Source organism: Botryllus schlosseri, chromosome 13 (genome assembly GCF_051294905.1).
Source record: "Botryllus schlosseri isolate E-star chromosome 13, Bs_hap1, whole genome shotgun sequence".
NCBI lineage: Eukaryota > Metazoa > Chordata > Ascidiacea > Stolidobranchia > Styelidae > Botryllus > Botryllus schlosseri.
The window spans coordinates 428,130-454,254 of NC_137248.1; the positions used below are offsets into that span (position 1 = coordinate 428,130).

A 26,125-nucleotide genomic window follows, 5' to 3' on the forward strand; every position below is an offset into this window, starting at 1 on the left:
CTTTAAAAATGATGTGGTCTCAAATTGAAGGTAAAAACGAACAAAAATTTTTGGCCGCAGCCATTTTCTTCAGAACGCCACCGTAATGGAGCTGCAATTTATTGAAATTTCTACAAGACCAGCTGCCGCGGCTGCTTAACCCGTTACATGGCACGATATCTTCACCGTCGCACTTGCTCGACGCGATTATTTTGCTTGATTTGGCTATCGTATCATAGGTCCCCCACCCCTAAATATTGTAATTGACTTGAAAATAGTCCACTCGAGGATGGTATTGATTCAAAAAATTTGTGCCATTATATACCCTGATACAAGCCCTATACTTCACATCAAAAATTATGGCGGGTTTGTTAGTCTGAAAGGTGATATAGAAAATTGCAAGTGTCGATCCAAATTTACTTTACACCTCCTAAAACGTAAATCATTCGTCACAGACCCCATAATTTACGCAGGTCGAATTTTTTTGCATGTGAGGAAAGATTCTGTCAGCATGTCATTGTAGACAAATTCACGGAGTGTTATCATGGAATTATCATGGAGAATTTTTCAAGTATTTTCGGTCCCGGTGATCCATCGGTACCACATCTCCCCTACAACGAGCGGTTGCCGGTTTATGAGGCCAAAACCCGCCCACTCTTGGATACATGAATATATGACGTTGGGCCAACATTCGGCTGGGCAAAGTGCGGTGCCAAAAAGTTCGGTGGCGATAATTGACCGTCGCTGGGTGGCCAAACCCTTCGTTATTGATATAATTGGTCGGCACCAAAATGGCACCAAAATGCATATCCATTGTTCACATTCAAGTCGAAATACAAGCAATTACTATTAAATAAATACAGTCCATCCTCAAGATTACCGGACCACGACTGACCTATAGATCTCGCTTCCCATGACATGCCGCCCCATTCTTGTCGCTTTCTTTTTCTATACTATCTTCTTTACTTTCATTCAGTGTGCATGCCTCCCCTTTACATCGCCTAGGCCAAGGTGGGTGTCTGATTCCATAGACATATCCAAGTCGCTTCGACATCTTCCTGTCTATTCATTGTATCGCATTTTTTGTGGTGTATTGAACTGATAAAATTGCTAATAAACCAATGATGATGATGATGATGATGATGACCTATCACATGCCGCCTCATTTTGTCGTTAGTCCTTTTATATTAACTTCTTATTCTTTTCATTCAGTGTGCACCTGTGCATGTGCATTGCACATTGTGCAATTGCGCATGCCTCTCTTTACATCGCCTAGGCACAGGGGGATGTCTGATCTCAAAGACTACTACAAGTCGTTTCGACACGTTCCCATCTTTTCATTGTATCGCAGTCTTTGTGCTGCTTTGAAATGATGGAAATTAATAATAAGCTGAACTGTTTCGGTGGAGTGTCCATCAGTCGTCAGTCACAGTTCGTAAGACAGTAGACTAATGTTTTATTTAGGAGGCGCGACTGTTGTCATCTCGACCAGGCTCAAAATAGTGGTTCTGAACCCGGCACTGTCAAATTGGCTGAACGGGGCCAATGACTCCACAGACCAGGAAACATGCTTGAACTAGGCTACGAAAACGGACAATTCGAAGTGGCAGCAATAGAGCTATAATAAAGTAGAGGAACAGAGCGCCGAACAGAACGTACACTTTCAACGTCATTATACAGATGTATCATCAGGCCTGGGATGTCCCCGACATTTGAGCACGTGACTCTAAATCCATAAAACTAACCTATTTCAGCCCTCCTGCCTTTATTTTCATTTCATCCAGCGCCAACTCGAAAAATCTGCTTCACTTTTCATTCACACCCAGCTAGCTTTATCTGAATATTAAGCTTCTACATTAGCACTGAGCACCTTTACCCATAGTATATGACGTAATGACTGAATCTAGGTCTCGTATATCGGGCAGTATTGGGATGACTCGAGCCATGACTTGACTTGGCGTATCAGAAATAGGGGAGACCGGGGACAATTGTAACACTTTTCGTATTTTCCAACATTACGTGTTTTTCTCGTGGAAATTTCACTCCCAAAGTTTTTTTATAAAGAAGCCAACAACTCGATAGTTGATATGAAAACTAAATTGGAACTCAATCAACAATCAATCATAGAAATTTTGAGTCGCAAAAATCGCTTCTCAAATGTTACAATCGCCCCGTACCCAGGGGCAAATGTACCACCCTTGCGGGGCAATTGTAGCAGTGTTATTTATAACTAAACACAAACTAAATGAACAACGAAAACGGAAGCACAAATTGTAATATTGCATGAAACTAAAGGAAGAGACGTTTGAACGCTTCTAGGCTACGTCCCATCGCATTTATGGCATCTGAATGCAATATCACTCTTCGTGTCTTGTTCAAGCTTAAAGTGTACAAGAGACACATTCATTCCATCATCTCCCTACACATATTCGGCCTCTTTTACCAAGGTTCTGTTGTTCAGCGGGCATAATGGGTTGGTCATTCGGACACCTGCGAAGGTGCGAAACCGACCTGGCTAACATATCTTGGTTGAATGGGCCGATGATAGTATAGCAAAACGAGGACGCAACATTGTGCGCGTCAAAGCTATAATGACATTTATCTGTGCTGTAGAAAATTAACATAAATTGTTCACATCAAATATCAAACTGTAAGTGGGCCACGATCAAAGTCAGAGGACGAGAATTAAGCCATGACTATTGAAGTTCGACACACCAAAAGTCGATCAATATGAGAAAGGGTGGTTGAATCACGAAAATAGCCGAACCGTCAGATTCACATCACCACTATTGTATGGCCGTTTTGACAGATGATCATGTTAGAATTGGTATCGCAAGGCAGTATCTGTTCTGGTGAACTTCTGGTTGTTGCAAGATTATTCTGCAGTAGATGAATGGTAATACTAGGCTTACCATACGTCCTCTTTTAAGAGGATTTGTCCTCTTTTTTGACTTTTTTGAAAGTGTCCCCGGAGGACGCCCTTTTGTCCTCTTTTTTGAGATTTTGTCCTCTTTTTTGAAAATTTAGGTCAGATTTAGAGGAAATTGCGAGTGATATGCCGCAAATTAGCACAGAAGTGAAGCTCCGGCGGGTATTTCGGAGTGAAAAACGGTGAATTTAGTTTTGAGCGAAAAGATGACTTTTTTTTTTTTTAATCATCAACCTGGCAACGTTGAGAGAAAAACGGTATTTTGAGCTCTGAGCGGAAGTGATGACCTTTTTTTTTTTTTTAGTCAACCGATCACGAAGTGGCAAAAATTTACCGGTTTTTGAGAATTCTTCTCCGGTTTTGCATGTCTGAACTTTATGAAAAAGTGTCCTCTTTTTAGATTTCCAAAATATGGTAAGCCTAGGTAATACCAACATATGAACAAAGACATTCAGAATTGATAACATATTGTAACGGGGCAAAAGTAACAGAGTGTTACGATTGCCCCTGACACGCTCGACCATGATTAGTGTCTCAGTATGGTACCTTCCCGGCAATGCAAGTCCTATTCTTTCCATCACCACGGTAGACTATAGTAACATTGTTCCAGCTACACATATTACGTTGTAACTACTTGAGGTACTATTCGTCTAGACAAATTATTCCAGACCAGAAAAACTTTACTCAAGGGTCAAAAATTCGTTTTTTGCATATTATTCCGGGGTTTCGCATCGTAGCTCAACGTAACTCCAGGTATAATAGGAGAGATAACTACTGCACGAACACTTGAAATATCAAGCTGATTTCTCCATCCTACTAGCGGTGAGGTCGATTGTTACATTTGTCCCCGGTCTCCCCTATGGATTGACTCGTGACTAGGAGCAAAACTCACGAGTCAATTTAAAGTCATCAAGTAAAAATCACCTCATCTTGCATGTTCGACAAACACTTGTGTAACCCATGAGAGCGACCGATCATACGTCTCGCTGAGCCTCCAATACTCTCTCTCAAATATATTGACCACAAACGAAGTGATCGTTGTCGAAAACTAGTAGTAAAGTAATTTAATAGCAAAATATCTGTTTCTGTTCTCACCTTGACCGAACCTCTTGCTTTCTTGAAATCGAATATCGTTTATATACTCCCCATCCTTTGTCGCAGACTCCAATAGTATCATATCAATATGTATGAACGGGTACCGTATTGCATCTTATCAATTAGTTTCTCTATCTTGGCTGATAACTATAAAATGAGGCTATGCAATTATCTACGTAGTTTAACAGTTCTACGTATATGTGAGCGATAGAGCCCCTTATTGCATGTATATCAAACTCTATATTCGTTCATCGGTTCGGAATCAATGACCAATCTATCTGTTATTCAGACACCTAGCGAAATGCAATGACGTAATCATGCTTCATGTTTCGAAAAGACAACTTGACTTGACTCGAGGGTAGTGAGTGTGACTTGATCCCAACACTGATATCAGGACAGATAATTGAAAAATAGGCCCAGAAGCAGCGTCTTATCTTTTTTGAATACATACATTAAGAGTGTGAGAAATGAATATATGATGAATGCGATGCGAGGCCTGCGACATCACCCGAGAGCATTCAAGAAGTGAGTTCAACCTGTCTTGATAATGAACACTGAAGTGTGGGTATGACTCGGACTCGACCCTTTGCTTCCTGACTTGTACTCGGTTTGGAATTGAAAATGACTCGACTTGACTCGTTTCAAGTCAAAGTGAAATTGACTTGTGACTCGGAACCTTGCGACTTGATTACAACCCTGCTTTGTTGCTTTCGCGACGTGCAGTGAGTAAATAACGCACCGAAAATGCATTGGTATCCAATATATACACAGTTTCAAAAAAGTACTGACAACCAAAAAACGAAATTCTACAAAACACGCGAACGTAAAACGGTTCTTCATATTAGACAGCGTCATATCAATGTGACATCACGACAAACTCTGAGGACATGCACTTACAATAAATCAATTGTCCCTTTTGCGACAGAACAATTGCTTGCATGGCTGCGTCACAGCAATTACAAAAGAGCTAGAAATGGGGTTTCGTTTGCAAAGGAATTTAAATAGGATCGGAAAATAATTTAAAGGCAAAATTAGCGAGTCGAATATTTTTGGAAGTAGAAAAATTTTGCGTCCAAAACAGCACCGTATTTCGAGCCAAACGTGGAATAGTTGAATTTCCGCAGGTCCTCTGGATTAAAAATGTTCAGTTGGAAATGTACAAAACCTCAAGACTTAACAAAGATGGACGGGCTTTCGAAATCCGCGAGTCCTGGTTTGCGACTTCTGGATTTCCTTCCGAAGCTGCAACAAATTACATTATGTGACTGCTTGTGGAAAACGCTGAAAATTCCTTTTCAATTACAGGTAGGAGTAATAAATTGTTGAAACTACTTCCAGCATAAGCATAGAGTGAACGAGAAGTAGATTTGGTCGAGGAATTTTTGCAGTATATCGTTGGCCGCACAAAATCTAAATCGAGTATTACTCGTTCTGATTGATGAGGAAAGTTTAAATATATATATATAATATAACTTTTATACGGCCATAAAGAATATAACGCCAGTTCTACATCACATTAAATATAATTTGGTATTTTTTTTCGACAGTGTCTGTTACATTGCACTTCCTGACAATGCTGTGTGTAGATCACGACTACACAGATATGTCATTTCCACTACATGTATTGTACATGTTTCGTATGCTGCGATGCAACCAATCGATGTTTCAAGGCTTTCCACACACCGTACTTAAAAGTATTGAAACTAAACTAATGCTATTCACTACTTGTAAAAGTAGAAATGGGACAGCCCGAATAGCACTCGAGCAAGGAGTTATGGGAAGTAGATACGCTCGAGATGTTACTTACTTTTTGCAGTGTCCACTCGAGTAATCACACAAAAGCTATCTATTACTTGTGAACAGTTCAAGTAGTTTGCCACAGAGGCTTACTCACAAGAGAATGTCTTGCAACGGTTGTCTTGCACAATCAGGAAGTTGGTTCCGCTTCACACGCTTCACAGATTGGAATTCAGACTCCAGAACCCATTCAGAAGATATCCTGACAAATTGAAACGAATAGGGTCAAAAGCCGCAGATAGCTAATAATTCTAGTTGTATAATTACAGTAATCCACTTTCCCTGAAAATACTACAGAACTGTCTCGTGCGAAACGAGCCAAGCTTGGTAAACAGACATTTGCCATTCTCATGGTCATGAGAATCAGCTAGCGTTTGATATCAACCGAACTTGATTCCATTTCAAAGCTTTCAGTAATCATGATTCTAAGCTAATTCCGAAAAAAATGCTTAGTTATGACCATAATTCTAGTCTAATTTGGAAAAATTGTGTAGCATTCAAAAATCATTCTTATTGTAGTATAATTTGAAGAAAAAAAATGCAGCTATAATTCTAATTATAATATAATTCCAATATACTGTAGATAATTCTAATTCTAGTGTAATAAATGAAAAAAAAAATGAGTAGCTATAACTGTAGTCGTAACAAAAATTTGTGAAACTATAATTCTAATTGTAAGCTTTCAAAAACAAACTGTGTAGCTATATGTCCAGTCAAATTTTGAAAAACTGTGTAGCCATGATTCTAATCCTAGTCTAATTCGGAAAAAGATGTGTAGTTCTAATTTCAATCTAATTTGGTAAATGTGTAGCTATAATTCCATAGCCTAATTCGGAAAGCATGAAAATTTTTTGGTTGTCCCACTCTGGGTGAGACAATGGATTTGAAATGTTGACAAGTTTTTCAACAAATCTCACATTTCTTTTGGCTCCCATTCAACGAGAATCTCTTTGTTCCCCTTTTGATTCCGCCTGCGACCCTTGACCTCTGCCCGAAAAGTGACGACCTCTACGTCTGATATCGAGCCGTATCTCGTCTCTGTGGAGACCTCGTTTTGAACCAGAGCATCCCGGATAAGAGTCAGAGTCCCGACGTCCATGCAATCGTGCCGATTCGCTGAAAATAAGTTCATATTATACTCTAATCAGTAAGTTTTGCAATCCGGAGCTCAAGGGGGGAAATTACCCCAAAATTGGATAATCAGTGAAACGCCCATAACTTCAAAACTAATATAACAATTTATATCTAAATTTGACAACTTTGTTCGTTTACGGTCAAAGTTTTTTCCATTTGCATCAAATGATATGAGTTTCCAAACTAATTTTTGGGAAAAAATATCACACCGAACGTTTTATGTGAATTTTTTCCTCCATGCTCTTTATTAATTAAAACAGTTCCAGAGCACAAGATAGACCGTTTGTTTATACCTACGATAGGTATCATGTAAAATTTGAAAAAATGGGATTGTTTTATTTTTACAAGATTCAATCTTCAGCATCCCAAGATAATTATGTGAATCTTCCAATTTTCAAGTTCACCCGTTGATTTTTTCTATCTCAAAAATGGTTTCCGGTAGAGCAAGCCATTTCAATTAATTGTGACCATTTAAAAGTCACACTGTTACGTTGATAACTTCAATTTCAATGCAGTGTTTACACTAAAAGGCCCCAAGAGAATCTGTTCTTCCTTCTGCCTTTTTAAGTTGTTTCTTTGTATCATTTCTTCTGTCCTTTTTCCCTTGATAAAATTTAAGTTTCAGTGGGCCTAGTCTTGCTGATTCGCTGAAAATAACTTCGAATTATTGTCTAATTAGTTCCGCAATCAGAAAAGATGAAGCGTGCGTTTCCATGTTTTGAAAATTCAAATTTCACTAACATCTCCGTTTTTTCCGGCCATGGTTATTAGGGTTGTTCAAAATTTGGAAAATGTTTGGAATTCTGCGTGTCCATCGCTTATTCTTTAGATTATTGTTAAAAAACAATAATGGGCTTGAAAGAAGGTCCCAGGAAAGCCGCTAACATTTGTCTAAATGCATTTGAAAGTCGTTGTTGAAGAGTGGGCGGGCAACCGACAGCAGAGGCGGGCAATCACGAAACCACGGTTCTTGATTGGGTAATCGGCTAAGCTTCACTGATTACTGCAACAGCTGACTCGGATTCGGGAGCTTCGCTTTACTAAATTGAAAGTCTGTTTTGCTGAGGTAGAGTCTGTTAGTAGCGGTTGTGGTTCTGTACAAGCGCGTTGTGTGTTGATGAGTCATTAGTAGTACTGTAACACGTGTTCTTTGAATGCTTCACAGTCGATAGCAGTAGTTTATGCTTTGGAGCAACAATAGTGCAGTCATGGCAGAGGCAAAACGGCGAAAGATTGCACACATGCCGCAGCGAAGAACAAGATCCAAATCTGAGCAGTACTTGGTCGGATATACTTGCGATTACATCTGTGGCTCGAGATTACCTACTATACGAGAAGTAATGAGTTACTTGCTGCATCTGAAAGAGCATTGTCCTCAGTCAACCCCTACTCATGAACTATGTACTGTGGTGGTGGATGATGTAATGACAGTGTGGAAAATGGCGAGAATTGCAACAATGCAGAAATCACATGTGGTGCGATCACTTCAAAACCTGCACGAAAGATGGCGTGATCTGAAGAAGAATCCGAAACAGGAAAGTGATCCCAAGGGTAAGAGGAGAAAATTCACTGATGATTTGGACAAGCTGTGGGATATTGGAAGTAGAGATGCCATAACAACAATAAAAAATGACATTTATCCATCACATGAAAGAAAGCTTGAAGACATTGCATTTTATGAAGATCAACGGCAATCTCGCCAGTCAGTAATGTTGGGAAGAGACAAAATTCTGGCTAAAGACCTCAAAAAGAAAACAGCAGCCATTGCAGATCAAACTGTTGAAAACGTTTCACACGACTCAAGTTGTGACTATGTTGTTTTAGCATCATCGTCATCTTCAAAAGAGGGTGACAGTTTGAGTTCAAGTTCTGACTATGATGCTGATGTTGGACTTGGCACCTCGACCCAATCCATTAAACTGATGGCACCTAAAATATTATGAAAAATACGCATGTTTCCCAAGCTCTGGATCGATTGCAAGTAACTGACAACGATGCAACGATGCTGATGGGAGCATTTATTAAGGCTTGTGGAGGAGATATAGCCATGTTCTCCCTGTCAAGATCTTCAACGAAGAGAGCCAGGGAAACAAATCGCCTGGAAATATCTCAGGACATTTTGGAAAAATTTGCCGAAAATAGACCACAGCATGTTGCCATTCATTGGGATGGAAAGCTCACAGAGGATAGATTAGGAAATCGATATGAAGCTTTGTCAATTGTTCTATCTTGTCAACCTCAATACTCGGAAGGAAAACTACTTGGAATTCAGAAGATACAAAATGCGGCAGGTCAGACACAAGCTGAAACTACTTTCGACATAATTAAAAAGTGGGATATACAAGATGCTGTAACAGCTTTGGTTTTTGACACCACAGCAAGCAACAGCGGCTGGAAGAAGGGTGCAGCGAAGATCCTTGAGGACCTTCTAGGAAAGAAGGTTTTTTACCATGCGTGTCGGCACCATGTGTATGAGCTAGTAGTCAAAGACGTCTGGAAATGTTTATTTGGAAAAGCAACAACTGGACCAGAGAACACATGGTTTGCCCACCTTAAGAAGAGCTGGAGCAGTCTTGACAGAAAACAGCAATTCAAGACTCTGACTATTCCTACATGCTTTAAAGAACGAGCAGCAATGACAGTTGAGAACTTCAAGCTACTACTCGCCAGAAAAGATTTCTTCACACGGGATGACTACAAACAATGTGAGACTAATGCTCTTGCCGTTCTCGGTGCAGATGGAGATATACATCATCACAAACCTGGTGCAACACACCATGCAAGGTGGATGGGCACAATTCTGTATGCTCAGAAGATGTTCATGTGGGCTGATCAGTTACATTACAAATCTGAAGAAGTGGAACTGCTGCATCGCTTCAATTTATTTTTAGTTCTCTTCTATATCCCTGCCTGGGTTGCTTCCAGCATCGGTCGTGATGCAGCCGGTAATGACTTGAGATTCATCCAGGACATGTTGAGTTACAAGGAACATGATGAACAAGTTTCCAAAGCTGCTTCACAAAAGCTTTTAATGCATGACTGGTATATCGTGGAGGAAACCGCTGTACATGCCTTGTTTTCGCCGAGTGAAAGCAATGAAACCCGAGAAAATATGGCAAAGACGCTCCTACAGGTAGAGCGAACTTCAAGTTTCAGTAGAGGCCCGCCCTCGTTGAATGCAACTGTACGCATCAACAAGGACACTACTTTGTCTGATTTTATTGGGCCACAGTCGTGGTACATATTTGATGTTTTTGAATGCTCTGGGGCGTGGCTAGCTCAACTGGTTGATGTTTGGCACTTATCAGATTCCTACACCAGAATGAGCTCCTACATCAGTTCTGTCAAAGTCGTTAATGATGCCGCAGAACGAGGTGTAAAGCTAAGCACAGACTATGCTGCAATCTTGACTGACAATGAACAACAAAGAGACAGTCTGCTTCAAGCTGTGGAACAGCATAGGAAGACAGTTGGAGACAGCAGGAAGTTAACTCTAATCAAAAGCCTGTAATCTGCAACTTGTGCCTGACAATGCAACACTGATCTGCAACGTACTTTTTTAATGTCTTTTGTAAATAGTGCTTTTCGCCTTCATTCAATTGTGAATAAAAGTGTAATATGCGTTTGTTTATGGGTGAGACGTCGACCAGTCATAACAAGTACTATCAAGATGTTGACTCCTGGTGGTAAATTTTTGAGTTTCACTCACTGTCAGTAACTTTTGGAAAGGTAGCAATATGCATGCATCTAGTTTATTCGTATCTCAACTAGCGAGAGCACCTGTGCAATACATAGCACTTTCTGCAGGTAGATATTAACTTAGGCGGTTGCGATGTTGTACTATGGACTCTTGGTGACAACATTAACAAAGGCAATATATCATGTCTGTAATGCCACCAACAGAAACGACTGCACAACAGCACGCAAAAATCGTTACCAGCAGTGTTCACAAAGTCGGTCTTTCAGCCAATCATTAGCTTATTATTACCGGCTTCAACCAATCAGGATTAATGGCTTCTCTTTGCCCGCCCACTTCATCGATTCCCCGCCCACTCGCCGACGGCTACTTTCAAACGCATTTAGACAAATGTTAGCGGCTTTCCTGCGAGCTTCTTTCAAGCCCATTATTGTTTTTTAACAATAATCTACAGAATAAGCGATGGACACGCAGAATTCCAAACATTTTCCAAATTTTGAACAACCCTAATGGTTATGGTTATATTTCAGGCATTAAGGATAAAAGAAATTGGAAATTTTACAATTTAGTAAGTATACTCGGCCTAGTTTTAACGGAAAAAAACTCAAAATTGTCAAGTAGAAGTAGTATAAAATTTCAAAAAAATATTAAAATGGCCAAAACACACGAAAATGCATCGCATATCGTATATTTCCATACCGAGAGTTTTCCGTTTGTCCTTGATCCTCCGCGAATTCAACAGATATCTTGAGAAGGAAGAATTATCGCCTGCTACTCTTGCTCTGGGACAGGAAACCTCCGAGTAATGAGATTCGACATGACGTTTCCGACCCGCGATCGACGAGAATGACGCGTCGCAACCATCCAGGATGCACTGAAGCAGAAAGATATACATTATAGCGCTACAATACGTTTGCTCGATTCCAACTGGTAAATGTGAACGCGTAGGAGTTTTGAAAATTTTGAATTTATTCCAAAAAATTAATTTTTTTCTAAATGTTACTATTTCCGCAAGAAATTGATGAGTTATCTACAAAAACTATGCAAAATAAATTTGACATAATTCCAACTGAACAATTTTATCATGTAGTAACAACATGGATTATGCCACAACTAAGTATGCTTTAGAACAGTGGTTCTCAACCTTTTTGTCTTCGCGGACCCCTTTCGGACCTTGACGACCCCCGCGGACCCCCACATAGTTTTAGTTCAGATTTAGCTCAATTATCGTGCAATAGTCATCTGACCTCATGACTGTAGGCTCAGTGATAAAGAGCAACATAATGACTTTTCTTTCAAATAAGATCATAATACTATCCATGTAGAAGTTGTGTCACCTGGCTTTTATTATTTCAAAGCGAATTCTGCAAACGCATTTCTTGAAATACGTGGTCGTGTCTTGGAAATCCGCGCCTTCGATAGGATATTAGCGAGTGCCGAAAATCCATTTCCACAATATAGGTGGCGGTGGCGAATGTAATAATAATACGCATCCGACGACACATAATCGCAACATATATTGTCAAGCCTAGCCATTTCGATCTAGCAGAGTGGTTCTCAAACTTTTTTAGACACGCCCCCTTTAGGATATAGTGAAAAATTTCGCACCCCCTTATCGTCATATCACAAAATGAAACCAGAGTGCTAGGAATCGCTAAGGATAGTTTGATGGCATGGAAGGTTATGACTGTTGTTGATAGAGTTCTCAAATACGAAATCCGGACTATACACCGGGCAACAACCATGAATTGGAGGCAAACCGCAGCGAGACACAACTTTCAGTTGGCCGCAGCTTCGCGCCCCCTTCAGATGCTTTCACGCCCCCCATGGAGGGTGCGCCCTTCAGTTCGAGAACCACTGATCTAGCAATTTATCTTGAAGTTATTTTGAAAAAATGATTTTATATATCGAAGATGAGATTGGATTTTTGTAAACATTTTCTCAACACCTTACTCATCCAACTTTTTTTCCACAATCCCTAACAAAACATCTCTAAACAGGAAAATGTTGTGTCCGTAGTCTGATGGCAATTTTAGCAATTAAAATGAGTCTACACGGTAAGCTATTCCATCTCAGACTGTTATTCTGTTGATGTGAGCTCTAGAGTCTTACCAGTAATGAAGCGTAACTGACTCGTGATTTTCCAAATTTAAAATCAGTACAAATTTGCTTATCGACTATTTTGAGGCTTCGCGGACCCCCTGGAAATGCTTCGCGGACCCCCGGTTGAGAACCACTGCATTAGAACCTCGTAATATAGTATTTACGACCGAAAATTATTTAATTTTAATCATTGATTTACTCACAACAAATACAATAATTTCAAATCCAAAATTTTATATTCCATCAGCCTCACTTCTACAGATCGGGACTGGGCCAAATTTATTATGCATCGTTTTTTGGAACAACTCAACCCAACAATTTAATCATGTAGCCAGCAACAAATTTGAAGTGAAAAGTTAGATTTGAACAATCCTTTCAAAATCATTATTAATTGTAGATTTACTCACCGTAAATACTATTATTTCAAATCAAAAATTTCAAGCTCCAATAACTTATAGAAATTGGAATGAAGTCAAATTTGTTTTGCATCGTTTTTCAGGAAACTTCACCAACACCAGTAAAATTTGTAGAAATAAATTTTAATTATTTTTTTGCATAAATTCAATATATCGAGCTCTAACAGCTTTGCTTCTATGTAACAATGAAACCGAATTTGGTGAGCAGCAGATTTTTAGCCAGCCTAACGAAGATGAAACAGCCCTAGCACTTACCTTGTATGGCTTCTCTCCGCTGTGTTCGGAAATGTGCCGTTGAAGAAATGACAATTTGCGAGAGGCTTTTCCGAACACTTTGCAGCCAGACCATCGGCATGAGAAGCTGCAAAAAAATAATGTCATGACACTGGTTCTCAATCTGTGGTGGCATGCGAGGAGTTTGACTGTTTTTGTTCTTAATTGCCTACAATTAGTTGTCCTTTGCAGTGGCTAAAACCGCTACAAATGCACCATGTGATGATTACATCACAGAAGATTGACAAGGAAAAACCAAGGATCTCATGAGCAAGGATGAGCACAATGATACGAGCACTCAAACCTGAAATGAGTATTAATTCTAACGATTTGAGTAGCGAAGTGAGAGATGATTTTTAGAGCATTGAAACTACACTCTCCTTGCCACAAATAGTTAATTTTTCTACAAAAATGATAATTTCAATACTATTTTCCGCCGAGGAATCCTAGAAACCTTGTCGTATCGCTGCATAAGAAACATTTGGTACAAATCTGCACGCGTTCGTGAAAATGACGTACCGGTATGTCCTTGATCTTTTTGCTGCACATACACAGACTCATGATATGCATACACATGTTCTGTACAGTGTGCATAGAACTTCAATATACAATTCAATAGTATATTCATATTGAAATGAGCCTGAATATTTTCGGTTGACACTCGTCAGGGGTAATCGTCAGCAACTAGCAGAGAATTGGAAAGAACATTGTATATCAACAATCATATCACAAAATATGACATCACCAGCATGAAAGAGAGAGCGTTCAATGTACAATTTTTAGGTGGTACACGAACTCCTTTTGTTGACAGAGTTTTGGTTGGTGTATTTTGATGAAAGTCAACTCCAAGGCACGTTCAGTTGTTCACACTTCCATCTGTGTACCACCTAAAAATAGTACATCGAACGATCAACAAGCCGGACGCCCCACCATTACGCTATCTCGCCGTTTAGTAAAAAAAAATTAGTAGTTGGACAAATTTTGACAAGCACTACATTATGGTAAGAACCGCTCACTTTTCGACATGATATCTCTCAAGATGTTGGTGAAGTTCCGAGCTGCTCAAACTTTGCAACGGATTCGGACACCCCTCCCACAAACACCGATATCTCTCTCGAATTTCTTTCTCTTCTGCAAGGAAAAATGGGATGCGTGAGAGGCGAAAAGCTGAAATAAATGCATAGTGGCATGGAAGATAGAATACACAATTTCATAACTTGAAAAAATTAGATTCTTTGCAGTCCCGTAAGAGGTACATATTTGAACATTCCACGTCATTTCCTACTCATTTCACCGACCTTCCATTCTCTTTTTCTCCCTCTCAAGACGCTCTTTCCGCATCACCGACTCTCCATCCAAATTCAAACGAGTCTCTTCTTTGACTCGCGACTCGAGATTCGTTTTTTGAGTCACGAGATTTCGGACAATTTCCGCTTCCGGAGTCCCGGCCGAGCAGCTCGTTTCGGAACTGAACCCGGAATCGGGACTGTCCACAAATTCAATGTCCCCGCACGGTTCATCTTCCGCGATACTCAATTTATATCGACTAAGTTTGCCCGTACATTTTTCTTGGCCGTCAAAAGTGTCCAGCGTTGAAGTAAAATATCTTCTACCCGTCACAGTGTCGTCTTCAATCGGGGTTAGACTCACTTTCGGGTTCAAATTCACCGATTTATTCAAATCCCAGTTTAATTTCAAAGTCTGTTGTAGTTTCCTGCTCGATTGCGACTTCCTGGCGTTTGCATCATTATCTAACTTTTGCCTTTTCCTTTCGCAGCAAGCGGGCGAGTTGTGACGTTTTCTACTAGAAATGGCTTCCTCCGAAACACTTTGTAATCTCGGACTCTCCGATTCGGAGATATCGCTCTTCGCGTCACTTCCAGAGGTTGAAAATAAATCAACGGAGCAATCTTCCGGTTTTGTGAGCAAGTGCGGCCTTCTTTTGCGAGCTTTCCTGCGTAATCAGAGGCAGAGTTTTTTTCTGAGATTAGATTACAATTAGAACGATCTTGGACCAGATCATTCTAGTACTAGTTGTTAAATTAGACTAATTACAGCGAAACACCGGTAATCTAATTATAATCTAACTTGTGAAATGTTTTTATGCTATCATTTTAAGTGGACTCACAAATTTAGATTGGAGTATAAGGTTTCGACCATGATGCGCTTTCATATACAATGTTGTCAAGCAATTATGCTTCAGAAAACTATCCAAAATCTGTGCGCAGGAAGGTCATGGAACTGTACTCTGACCACACTGCCTTTCACATTGGGAGAACGAGTCATCAGGGACATCTTCATTGTGAATGGTTTTCTTCATTGTCTTAGTCCATTACATTGCTTCATCACAAATCGAAAATTCGCGTGACACATTTCATGTAAATGACGACTTAAGATTTTTTGAAAAGCTAGTGTCTGTATCCATGCTATGCTAATAGTCGTTGCTCGTTGGGACAAGACATATCATGCTTAGAGTTACAGAACTTGACAGCAAACTTTTGAAAATCAAATTGAATTGGCCTACGTAACTTCTTCAGTATAGACTGCACTTAATCTCTCAAAATTTTGTATAACATAGGACTGTCCCAAGAGTCCTAGTACTCCCAACCAAGGCGTTAGATCGGTAAAGCGGCACCAATAATATAAGATCTGGCAATCAGAGTGTCGGCTCGCTTTTTAGCCTGCAAATTAAGTAATTTCAATTTAAGTCTAATTTGAAAAAGCTGAAAATTTTCTAGTTGTCAACTCTGCTATCTATTGAACAATTTTTTACCAATTTACATTAAAAATTTGGAAACCAAACAACTAGGCTAGTAACAGACTTCATCAGTGCAGCAAGCAGTACAGTTGAATAACGAGAAAATTTTCTGCTTTTCCAAATCAGATTTAGAATTGGAATTACTTAATTTTCGAAAACTCTGAAATTTGAATAAAATTGCGATTTAGGAAGAAATTCAACAAAAATCAAATGTGGTTCATAACATCTTATTCTCATAAGCATGAAAATGGCAAATGTCTGTACACTCGTTTGGCACGATACAGTTCTTCTGTAGCATTTTCAGGAACAACAGAAATTGGAGTTAAAGTGAGAGCATACAAACATTGCACAAATTAGATCAGAATTTAATCTAATTTAGAGGTTCCAGGCCTTTTTGTTGTCGAAGTCTGGGCAGAAGATTGGTTGCCAGATGTCGTGCGCCAAAATGCGAATGAAAAATACCTTCTCGGCCGGCATTCTAGGTCAGGGAGGTCGTCGTCAAAAAGGAAGCTCAAATCATCTGCATAGTCGACGTAGTCTTCAGGTTTGCAAAATCGCCTTTTCGGGCCCCGAGATCTCCTACAAATAATATAATGCTAAAACAGTGGTTCACATTTCACAACGAGGGGGTTCTGTGAACAAAAATCGTGATGACTGACAGTCCAAAATTGTCTGAGCTAGGGTTGGGCAAAGTCCGCCAAAGTGCATCGATTCTGAATTGGGAATTATGCTTCAAGTCAAGTATTCGAGTATCGAACATTATGACATCATATCAGTACGAAGGATTTTGAAAGTTCAAATATATACCTTTTATACTACTACAAAGAATATAATGCCAGTCGTACACCAAAACCACAACTGTAATTTGTAGCTTTGTAATACATGTTTCGTACACCGCGATACGACTAATTGCGACTTCAAGGCTTCTCCGGTGCAAAATAGTTTTGAAACTATAATACTCGCTGATAAATTGACACTTGGTGGCAAGAATCATATATTTTCAGTGCTGGAAAAATCATCCCACACCACTCCATTCGAATTATTAGGATGAATACTTGATTTATATTTCAGTACTCAAATCAATGTGCTCAGCCTTAATTGACAGTAATTATATATTTTCTAAGTAATAAATTATTCCGGACAAGGCAGAATATTTCTGTCGTGTTTAGTAGTGGCATTTCGGCTGAGCTGTGTCTGGGTGGGCCACAAAAACGAAATCCGAAACGATCTTACATTTGCATTGGATGCTTGGCTCCCGCATCCGAACACCAGTCCATGAGTGATCTTCTCAGTTTTGTGGGAAGCAAATTTTTAACTGGAGTTATATCGTCACTGCTACAAAAGAACAATACCAATCAAACTTTCAATACGGTAGTAGAGATTGAAATCAAGTCGCTTTGACACCAACCTGCCCTCCGATATGAGGTCAAAATCTGATTTCTTTTTGGCCGGAGTGGATATATGTATCACCGACTCATGTTTCAAATTTTTAGTCGATAAATCCGTACAAAAATCTTGATAATCCAGGGTCGTGCTAGAACCCATAAGCTACGGTCCCATCCACAATGACTGTCGAAGATATACGCCGATCGGGCGACTTATATTGGCTACAATATCCTAAAATAGTAGGCCTACCTGAACAACAGCATAGTATTGTACTTATTCGTAAACTCTCAATTTTGTAGGAGTAATAATATGTCACTGTCACAGTATGGTAACAACAACAAATATGCCTTGACATCAGCGGAAAATACGTGTTGCTAGGCCCAGGTGGGTGTCTGATTTCAAAGGCTACTCCAAGTCGTTTCCACACATTCCTATCTTTCATTGTATCGCAACCTTGCGGTGTTTTGAAACGATGAAATTTTTAATAATAAATTCAACTGAACTGTTGCTAGACAACTACCAGTTGTAGACTTGTACAAACTAGCAAATTTTACAAAAGGCACAACTAGAACTAGCAACTAGGCTACAACTAACAACCTTTAAAAATCAACAACTAACTAAAACATAGCCAACCAACCAGTGATAATACAAATTAGTGAATTGTAAATGCAACCGGCATTTCAAAAAGACGGTGGTTTGAGTTTGAAACGGGTACCTAAAACCCACCCCAGGCTATGCCACTGTCAGTAGTGATGACTCTAAGCTGGCAATGTCTGCAAGAATATCACACAAAAGAACACCGGTATCACGATTCACCACTCGCGCCAATCGACGACACGTGTTTTCTAGTTGTTCGATAACTATATCAACTTTTCAAAATCCGCAACTAGAACTAGAACTACTCAAAAAACAGTAATTCGTGGAGCGTCAACTAACTTGATTGGTAGTCTGCTGCAAATTGACCTTACATCAGTTCTTTGTTCGCGACGGATCGCACACAAACACGAATTTGAAAATCTAATTTTGGTGGTGAATTGAAACTTGCCATGATAGCGGCTAATACCGGTACGTCATTACAAGAAAAGCACCCGAATGCAAAGAAATCGTGTGTCGTGCGGACGAATCTGTCACGCGGCATCGTGCCGCGAATCAAAGCGATATATTAAGCCTATTTCCACAAGTCACAAGCCGGAGAAGCGCAAGAAATGCCGGAAGTTCCGCCCTCGATCTGATGGTGCCAAATCTCGTGAAAATTTGACATTCGATCTCCATACCTGCTCGCCGGATCGGGTAAGGCCAGAACTAACGCCATGCCCGGGCAAAACGTAGCGGTAAATGACGCTATCTTCAAAACAAGAACAATTTTCTTCCATATCAGCAGATTTTTCATAAAAATCATAACACTTACGCAACCAGTTCTTTGTTCAGACAAGCAACGTTACGTCGCGCCCAGATTTGAGCGTGGCGACCTACTGTGCTGACTGCTGTGTGTGAAACGAAGGCTTGTAGAGCAGATGAAATCTGCCTGTTTCGTGAATGAATGATATATCGATATTGAAATGAATCCGAATATTTTCGGCTGACACTTATCAGGGATAGTCGTCAGGAACTAGTAGAGACTTGACAAGAACTTCCGGGGCGACACACGCGCGTCCACGTCGAGACGTCCAACTACCATACGGTAGACAAAAAAGACCATACCACTATCAAACATGCCGGATCTGATTTGTGGAACAGTATCTCGCGGGCTATCCGACAGTCATCGATCATGTCCACTAGACCACATTCAAGTCGAAATACAAACAATTTCTACTGAATCCATTCTAGTTAGCCCTCAAGTTTACCGGACCACGACCTGACATCGATCTCGTCTTCCGACACATGCCACCTTTTTTATCACTTGTCCTTACTACTATCTTCTTTTGCTTTCCATTCAGTGTGCACTGTTCAATGTGCATGCCTCCTTTCGAACATCGCCTAGGTCAGGTGGGTGTCTGATTTCGTAGACTACTCCAAGTTGTTTCGAAACATTCACATCTTTCATTCTATCGCAGTCTTGTGGTGTATTGAAATGATGAAATTATTAGCAATTATTGAATTGAATTGTATCAATGCCGATTACCCCTGACGAGCGTCAGCCGAAAATATTCGGATTCATTTCAATATGCTTAGGCTATATTATTGAATTATATATTGATGTTGCTATGTGCCTCCAATGGACTGTGAATATGTATGCAATAATGCAGCTATGCGAATGTTACATTCGATAATGCGACCACGCCTGGTGGATTCACCGGCGAAACATTGTCGCCTGTAATCAACAGAAAAGAACTTTTCTCAAGGTAGAAATGTTGATGATTGCCAGCATGTGAAAAACATACCACCAGACGAACATCGTCTGCGCTCAAGATTACTAGACCACTATTTCATATATTGTGCCTTCCGACCAGGGCCGTAACTGCCGCACCCCCAACCCCCCAATTGGGGGGCGAGCTCGAAGGGGGCCCTAAATTATTTCGTGAATAAGCATAAATTGTACAGTATTTTTTGAAAATTTATGCAATTTTTTCAAAAAATTTTCGCGCTGGGCGCGATGTTAAGTCGCCAAATTTCTTAATTATTGGGCACTCTTCCTCCAAGAAAAAACACACAACATTTATATCTATAGAAATGGGCATATCGGCATTGGCCATTACCGCGCCACGACGCACCAAGACATATAAAGTTTCAGGCCATGTAACATGCGACTCCAAGAAGAGCATGTGCCAGAACGATCGGCAGCGAGAAAACCTTGGAAGTAACCCGTAAAGGACTGACCGAAAACTTCGTTATATATACAAAATACATATAGGCTTAATTGTCCATATAGGCGCCAAATGTTCCTGTCTTGGCGATATGAACCTCACAAAACAAATACCATCCCGTAGGAACAAATTATATGCAACTGAAGAAATACCAATCTGAAATCGTGTGATCTTTCAGTTTAGTATACGTTTGGGCGATTCTATATTTTTTGATATAGCAGACAGGAGGTCACGAAGTAACATCATATAACGAAGTCATACCAACGGGTCCGCCCGCGCGAAGATGTTCAGTTATTATTTACGGGCTCTACAGTTTCAAAGACACCTCACAGTCACAGCTCTATCGGCTAATGTGATTACGTGAGCAGAGAGGACAAGAAATTGATAGCAATATATATGTAATTCCCTATCTTATTGACCGATTTTGTCATGAAGCCCCAGAGAAGTTTGGTTTATCAGCATATGGGGGGGCAGACCAACGTTTTGGGGGGGCTGACGAAGTGCTGTTACGGCCCTGCTTCCGACACATGCCACCGCCACCTCCACCTCATCTTTATGGCTTGGCCATTTATGTTATCGTCAGAAACTTTCCATGCAGTGTGCACGGGTCTTCTTTACGTCGCCTAAGCGCGGCTGAGTGTCTGATTTAAAAGGCTACTCAAAAGTCGTTTCGACAACTTCCTATATTTTCATTGTAATCTATCACAATCTTGTGCCGTTCTGATCAGATGCAATTATTTATATTCTGACACTGACCTGTCCCTTTCGTGTTGAGATCCTGGGCCTCATGAGACTTCCCGACCATGGAAATCAATCACTCTAGCTGCCTCCGCGTCTACCTGCCGATGGGGGGCCCAGCGTATTAAAATGGACACGCGGAAAAGATTTCTCTGGTCGCTGGAACATTAATATACTTCTTTCACCTCGACGTCGCATTCATTTTAATTCAAGCACGCCTCGCTTCCAATTTACAATGGACGGACACTGGACACTCCAACTTTGCTTTCTGACGCCCCATCAGAAATAAAATATTAATAACCTTACTGAATTCGTGCCAGAATTACGAAATGCTATAGCTTTCATCCGATATCATTACGAAGCTCCGCAACCAACGCAAGAGAGCCGTTTCGTTTTCACGGACGCGAACTAGAGTCAAGATGCTCGAGAGCGCACAATACAATCCCAACTATATTTTCCACTCAAGTACGCCTAGATTCCCCAGAAGTGTCGACTTGAAAGTCAGCAAAAATATACTTCGAAGTAAAGTAAATTGTTACAATGAGGCTACTCGTTTCGATACCTCCCTATCTTTTCATTGCAAGTCAATCTTGTGGTGTCGTTTAAAGAATAAAATGATTAACAATAAGCTCAACTAAGGCTGCAAGATAGATTCGAGTTGCGTGAAATATCAGTCAATACTTACCAAAGACAGGGACTTGGCGCAATTCGAATCTTTCCTTTCTTCACCTTGAACCGGGTCTCCCGGATCTAAAACTCCGAGCGCGTGCAACGCCCGGAGTCAAACTTGCCTCGATCGAAACTTGCAATTTCAGTGACCGCGAAAAGGAATCATTCATGCGTCACACAGCCTCGGGGCAACAGGAGTGAGGATTTAGAATTGAAAATAGATAAACCCGATTCTATGGATTTACCATCGTTTTGAAGCTGGATTATGATTTGAGACATTAAATTTCGGGTTATTTTCAATATTATTGTACTTTTGCGCATTTTCCTCCAACCATACATCATTTAAAAGCTTGATTTATGGGTCAGGGTATATTTTGGCTTCAAACACACCCACAAACCAAACTTTCAATGCGTGAATTGCACTTAATAGAAATTAGAAGTAGATCAATCCTTTGAATATCACGATGGTCACGGGCGAGTCGCGAAAATCATCACCATCTAAAAGACGGTTTTCAGAGTGAATCATCGATTCCCGGACCATCAAAAATAACATAAATTCTCCCGACCATCCGGTATGAATCATCGAGCAATTTTCCCGCCAATAATCTGCCATTTAACAACATCGGCGACTTTCAAGCTAGTAGGCGAAAAATCGGGATTCTACCGCGGTAAAAATCCCGACTCTCTCCAACAAATGGAATCAGTCCGAGTGTAAATGGTGCTTTATCTCGAAATGTCTGCGGCTAGGTCTCGATGATTCTATTGGCTTGGACGAGAATCTCTGCGGCCTGTGAAACTAGTCAGAAGGCGCAAATTGGTTACGATATTCGGCACATCCGAACATAACCATCACGTAAATTAGGAAGTTGCCAATTATTCTAATCGTAGCGACTAGCCCCAGGCGTCACTACAACCGCTCAGACTTCCGAAACCTGGTACAAATATTCTAAAAATCTGTGATTATGGATCTCGCCGACGGAGGCCTTTCTCTTGACGAAATATACGCGGCTTGCGATTATTAACAAACGGTTATATAAGTATTTTTGTGTTATAGCTGCTCACTAACAGTTGCTGGCGATTACCCCCGACGAGTATCAGCCATATATATTCGGGTTCAGTTCAATCTGAATATATTATTCAATCGAACATCTGTCGTAGTAAATTTCGGTGACGTAGGAGCATGAAAATACTCGAGCGAAACGAAAGAGGAAGTATCTATTCTCCATTGATACATTTTATGGCTCTAAATAATCAGGGGAAACAGTGTTTCACAGAAGTTACCTGTACTTATTATGCAGGAATATACGAATTCATCTCCTGATATACAACGTTCTTTTCAATTATCTACTAGCAGCTGACGATTCTACCTGACGAATGATAACCGAATACATTCGGGTTTATTTCAACATCAATATCTTATTCAATTGTATACGAACAGCTTCTTGGAGGTACAGAACTTCATTATACAATTGAATAGTATATTCATATTGAAATAAACCCGAATATTTTCGGCTGACACTCGTCAGGGGTAATCGTCAGCAACTAGTACAGAATCACAAGATCATCGTATGGCAACAATCGTATCACACAATATGACGTCACCAGCATGAAATATTGAAGGTAGACAGACAGTTTTCTTGAACAAAATTGCAATAAAAATAGAATACATGCTGCAGCAGGTATGTACCTCCAGCTCCAAGAAGATATCTTGATTCGTTTATTTATATTTTATCGATTCAAAACAACTGGTGCTCTCGAAATCATTAACAACGTACCGAAATCTGTTCTAGCCGACAAGAATCATCCCTACATCCAGAACATCACATACTGGCATTGGATTTATCGGCGGGTTCCCTCTCAAAGCATTCTTGATAGTTTTGCGCCTCTGTTACTGATTATGACCCCAAATAAAATGGGCAAACCATAAGAAAGGCCATCATCGTGGAAACTCCCGCTTCGAAACTTGAATGACCAAACTATCGAGTAAAAGATTCACAAACACAAAGATATAAATCTAAATGCAAAATCAATGCACTCAATTCGCTTTTATGGAGAATATTCATAAAAGACCTTCTCTACTCGGCTCCTGTGATATCACAACTGCTTTTTCTCGTAACCGACTGAACCGCCACGCCTCACTTCAGCCGGCTTTGTTCTGTAAAAAATGAGGACGCAGGGTTAGAATTCGAATGTGGACTAAAGTTGATTGGATTCCTGTGTTGCTCTGATAAGTATGTTGGCCTGAATCACTTTTTTTATATCAGGATTGATACTGTTGAGTGGATAACATTAGATTTTCTATCGGTAAGACATTTTCTCATGAATAGTAAATTATCTATGTCAAACAAATTTTTTTTAGTTTAAGCGCTGCGTTTTACGGATAAAAGAGGAAACCAAGCTCTTTGATCCAGTTTCGATAAATTGTTGGCTGCGCGACGAGCCCGAAATCAAATCAGGTCTGTCATCTGGTCGTGGGTCGTTTTTTTTTAGAAAATATCGCTCAGAAAAATCGTCGTAATCCTGGCGGTATTCGGAATGAAGCTAAACGCTAGCAGGTTTAGAATCGGGTTGTTGTGTTTTATGAAGTCGGACCTGTTCCTTTGCTTTGCTGATAAACTGATAATAAAATTAGTAAACTGATTCTGATGTTGATATCGGATTGACTGGTAATTTAACATCAGTATCATTACTAATTATATCTTTTTTCTACGAGTAATCAGCCTACTACAAAAAACGTCTAAAGCAGTCTAAACGACTAGCTGTTGAATTCCCACAACCATAATCAAAGGTTATATTATTTTCATTCGCACAAGACACACATTATGGTGATTATCGAATGTAAACATTAGGGGTGCTCAAAAATGACTTTTTTTCTCAAATTGTACTGGCTACTTGATAAAATTGTTAGGTTACCTATTTTAAGCCTCCATACATATACACCAAATTTGGCTGAATTCCAGCCAGTAGCCGCATTGCTACATGAGAAGAAAATTTCTATTTATTATATATTAATAAATAAACAAAAATTTCAAAATTTTTTATTCACCACATGAAAGTGTTAGGTTGTCTATAGAAACGATGTTCACCATATTTGGTTCTATTCCAACCAGTGGAAGCGAAGTTATTGCCGTCGAAAAAATTGGATTATCAATAAAATATATAGTATCTACGGTAACCAATTCTTTAATTATTTATTATTTCGAGTTGAAAATGTTGCGGTTGCCAGACACGCTATATGGCGCCAGGTTTCTGCCCAAATGCAAACAACTATACCAGATGATTGTAGCGCCAAGTACACACGCAGACCTACCCTGCGATTCCGCGGCAGAGTTGAGAAGTCTATCATTAAAATATGAGTCCAATTCCGTATCCCGTATTTAATTACGGTGTCAATGGTACTAAAAAAAAAAGAATTTCCTATCTTTTCATTGTACAGCATTCTTTGTGTTGTATTGAACTGATCAAATTGCTAATTAACCGAACTCAAAAAATGTGGTTCCGCTGGGGCTCGAACCCAGGACCTTCTGCGTGTAAAGCAGACGTGATAACCACTACACTACGGAACCACGCGCCCTTCACGCAGTACGCATCGATATAAAAACCTCGTGGCGTGCCCGTAGTGCCGGTGGGAATTAAATTTTCAATTTTTTGTAGGGTAGCAGCGTCATAGCGTTATCTTGCTTCTCGCTCATCGCATTCCATTACGCAATCCTGTCTATTGAAAAGACCAATCAAATATCCACCTCTACTGGGCCGTTGGGACGCCACGAAATTCCAATTATTGGCCACAAATTCCCAGACAAACCGAACCGTTAACATCCCTGGTCTGGTCAGTCAATTTCCAACACGGAAAACGCCAAATAGCTCGGGGTTTTACTTGACCCGAACATGTCCTGGATGAGTCACATCCAGTCGCTAAACACAAAAGTTATCACTAAACTGTGGTCTGTTCTACAACCGCGTGTCAACCAAGATAATAACTACCATATGATCATGACCAAATACAGTGGCGGCTCGTGACAATATCGGGTGGTGGGGCAAGGGCTGCGAGCGACTTTTATCAACATGACGTCACAATGGCGTTTTCCAACGTAAAAAAGTTACTTTAATATGATGGTCACATGAATTTCCCGACAACAGTGATTTTAACGTAGGTGCCGCGAGAGGTTTGCCGGTGAGCCGTGACTTGAAGTGTGGTAACAAATGTTTTATTCATTTTTTTTGAATCAAAGGATTATTTTACATAATGTACGTGAACTAAGAATCGTCCCTATGCCACGAATCAATTATCAGGTCATCCTTAGTAGCATGCGTTATGATTTCATGGTAGAGTTAGAGATTACGCAA

General features: G+C 40.1%; 1 protein-coding gene, 1 long non-coding RNA gene and 1 other non-coding gene across 6 annotated transcripts in view; all 3 read right to left on the bottom strand.

Annotated features, from left to right (window-relative positions):
- The window catches only part of LOC145453862 (uncharacterized), a 76,803-nt gene extending 58,768 nt beyond the window's left edge, over positions 1–18,035 (bottom strand). For both annotated transcript variants that reach the window (XR_013919951.1, XR_013919950.1), the window contains exon 1: positions 18,021–18,035. This is a non-coding gene — a long non-coding RNA (uncharacterized LOC145453862). The remainder of the gene's footprint in view (positions 1–18,020) is intronic.
- On the bottom strand, positions 4,749–23,850 carry LOC145454703 (uncharacterized). 3 transcript variants are annotated; one of them, XM_080332694.1, is made up of 11 exons: positions 21,795–23,848; positions 17,590–21,268; positions 17,415–17,516; positions 16,644–16,760; positions 14,722–15,377; positions 14,440–14,554; positions 13,406–13,511; positions 11,331–11,505; positions 6,718–6,916; positions 5,898–6,002; positions 4,749–5,245 (listed from the first exon to the last, which is right to left on the bottom strand). In XM_080332694.1, the coding sequence occupies exons 2-11, from the start codon at positions 17,724–17,726 to the stop codon at positions 5,170–5,172; spliced, it is 1,788 nt and encodes a 595-aa protein (XP_080188820.1). In that variant the 5' UTR covers positions 17,727–21,268; positions 21,795–23,848; the 3' UTR covers positions 4,749–5,169. The 3 variants fall into 3 exon arrangements, with proteins under 3 accessions (XP_080188820.1, XP_080188821.1, XP_080188822.1); XM_080332695.1 differs by having other exon boundaries at positions 17,590–19,092; positions 21,128–23,848; XM_080332696.1 differs by having other exon boundaries at positions 17,415–17,513; positions 17,590–23,850.
- A 1,421-nt stretch (positions 23,851–25,271) lies between these two features.
- Trnav-uac (transfer RNA valine (anticodon UAC)) lies at positions 25,272–25,344 on the bottom strand. Its single transcript has one exon. It is a non-coding gene; the product is annotated as a tRNA-Val (tRNA).
- Positions 25,345–26,125: the final 781 nt, after the last annotated feature.

Bases quoted from the DNA above. Each gene is read 5' to 3' on its own strand.
- LOC145454703 (XM_080332694.1), bottom strand. From the start codon at position 17,726: ATGGGTTCTAGCACGACCCTGGATTATCAAGATTTTTGTACGGATTTA. The intron at 15,378-16,643 runs GTATTTTTCATT...CTGATTACGCAG, and splicing joins CTAGAATGCCGGCCGAGAAG to GAAAGCTCGCAAAAGAAGGC. The intron at 13,512-14,439 runs GTGAGCGGTTCT...ATTTTTTTGCAG, and splicing joins GAGAGATATCATGTCGAAAA to CTTCTCATGCCGATGGTCTG.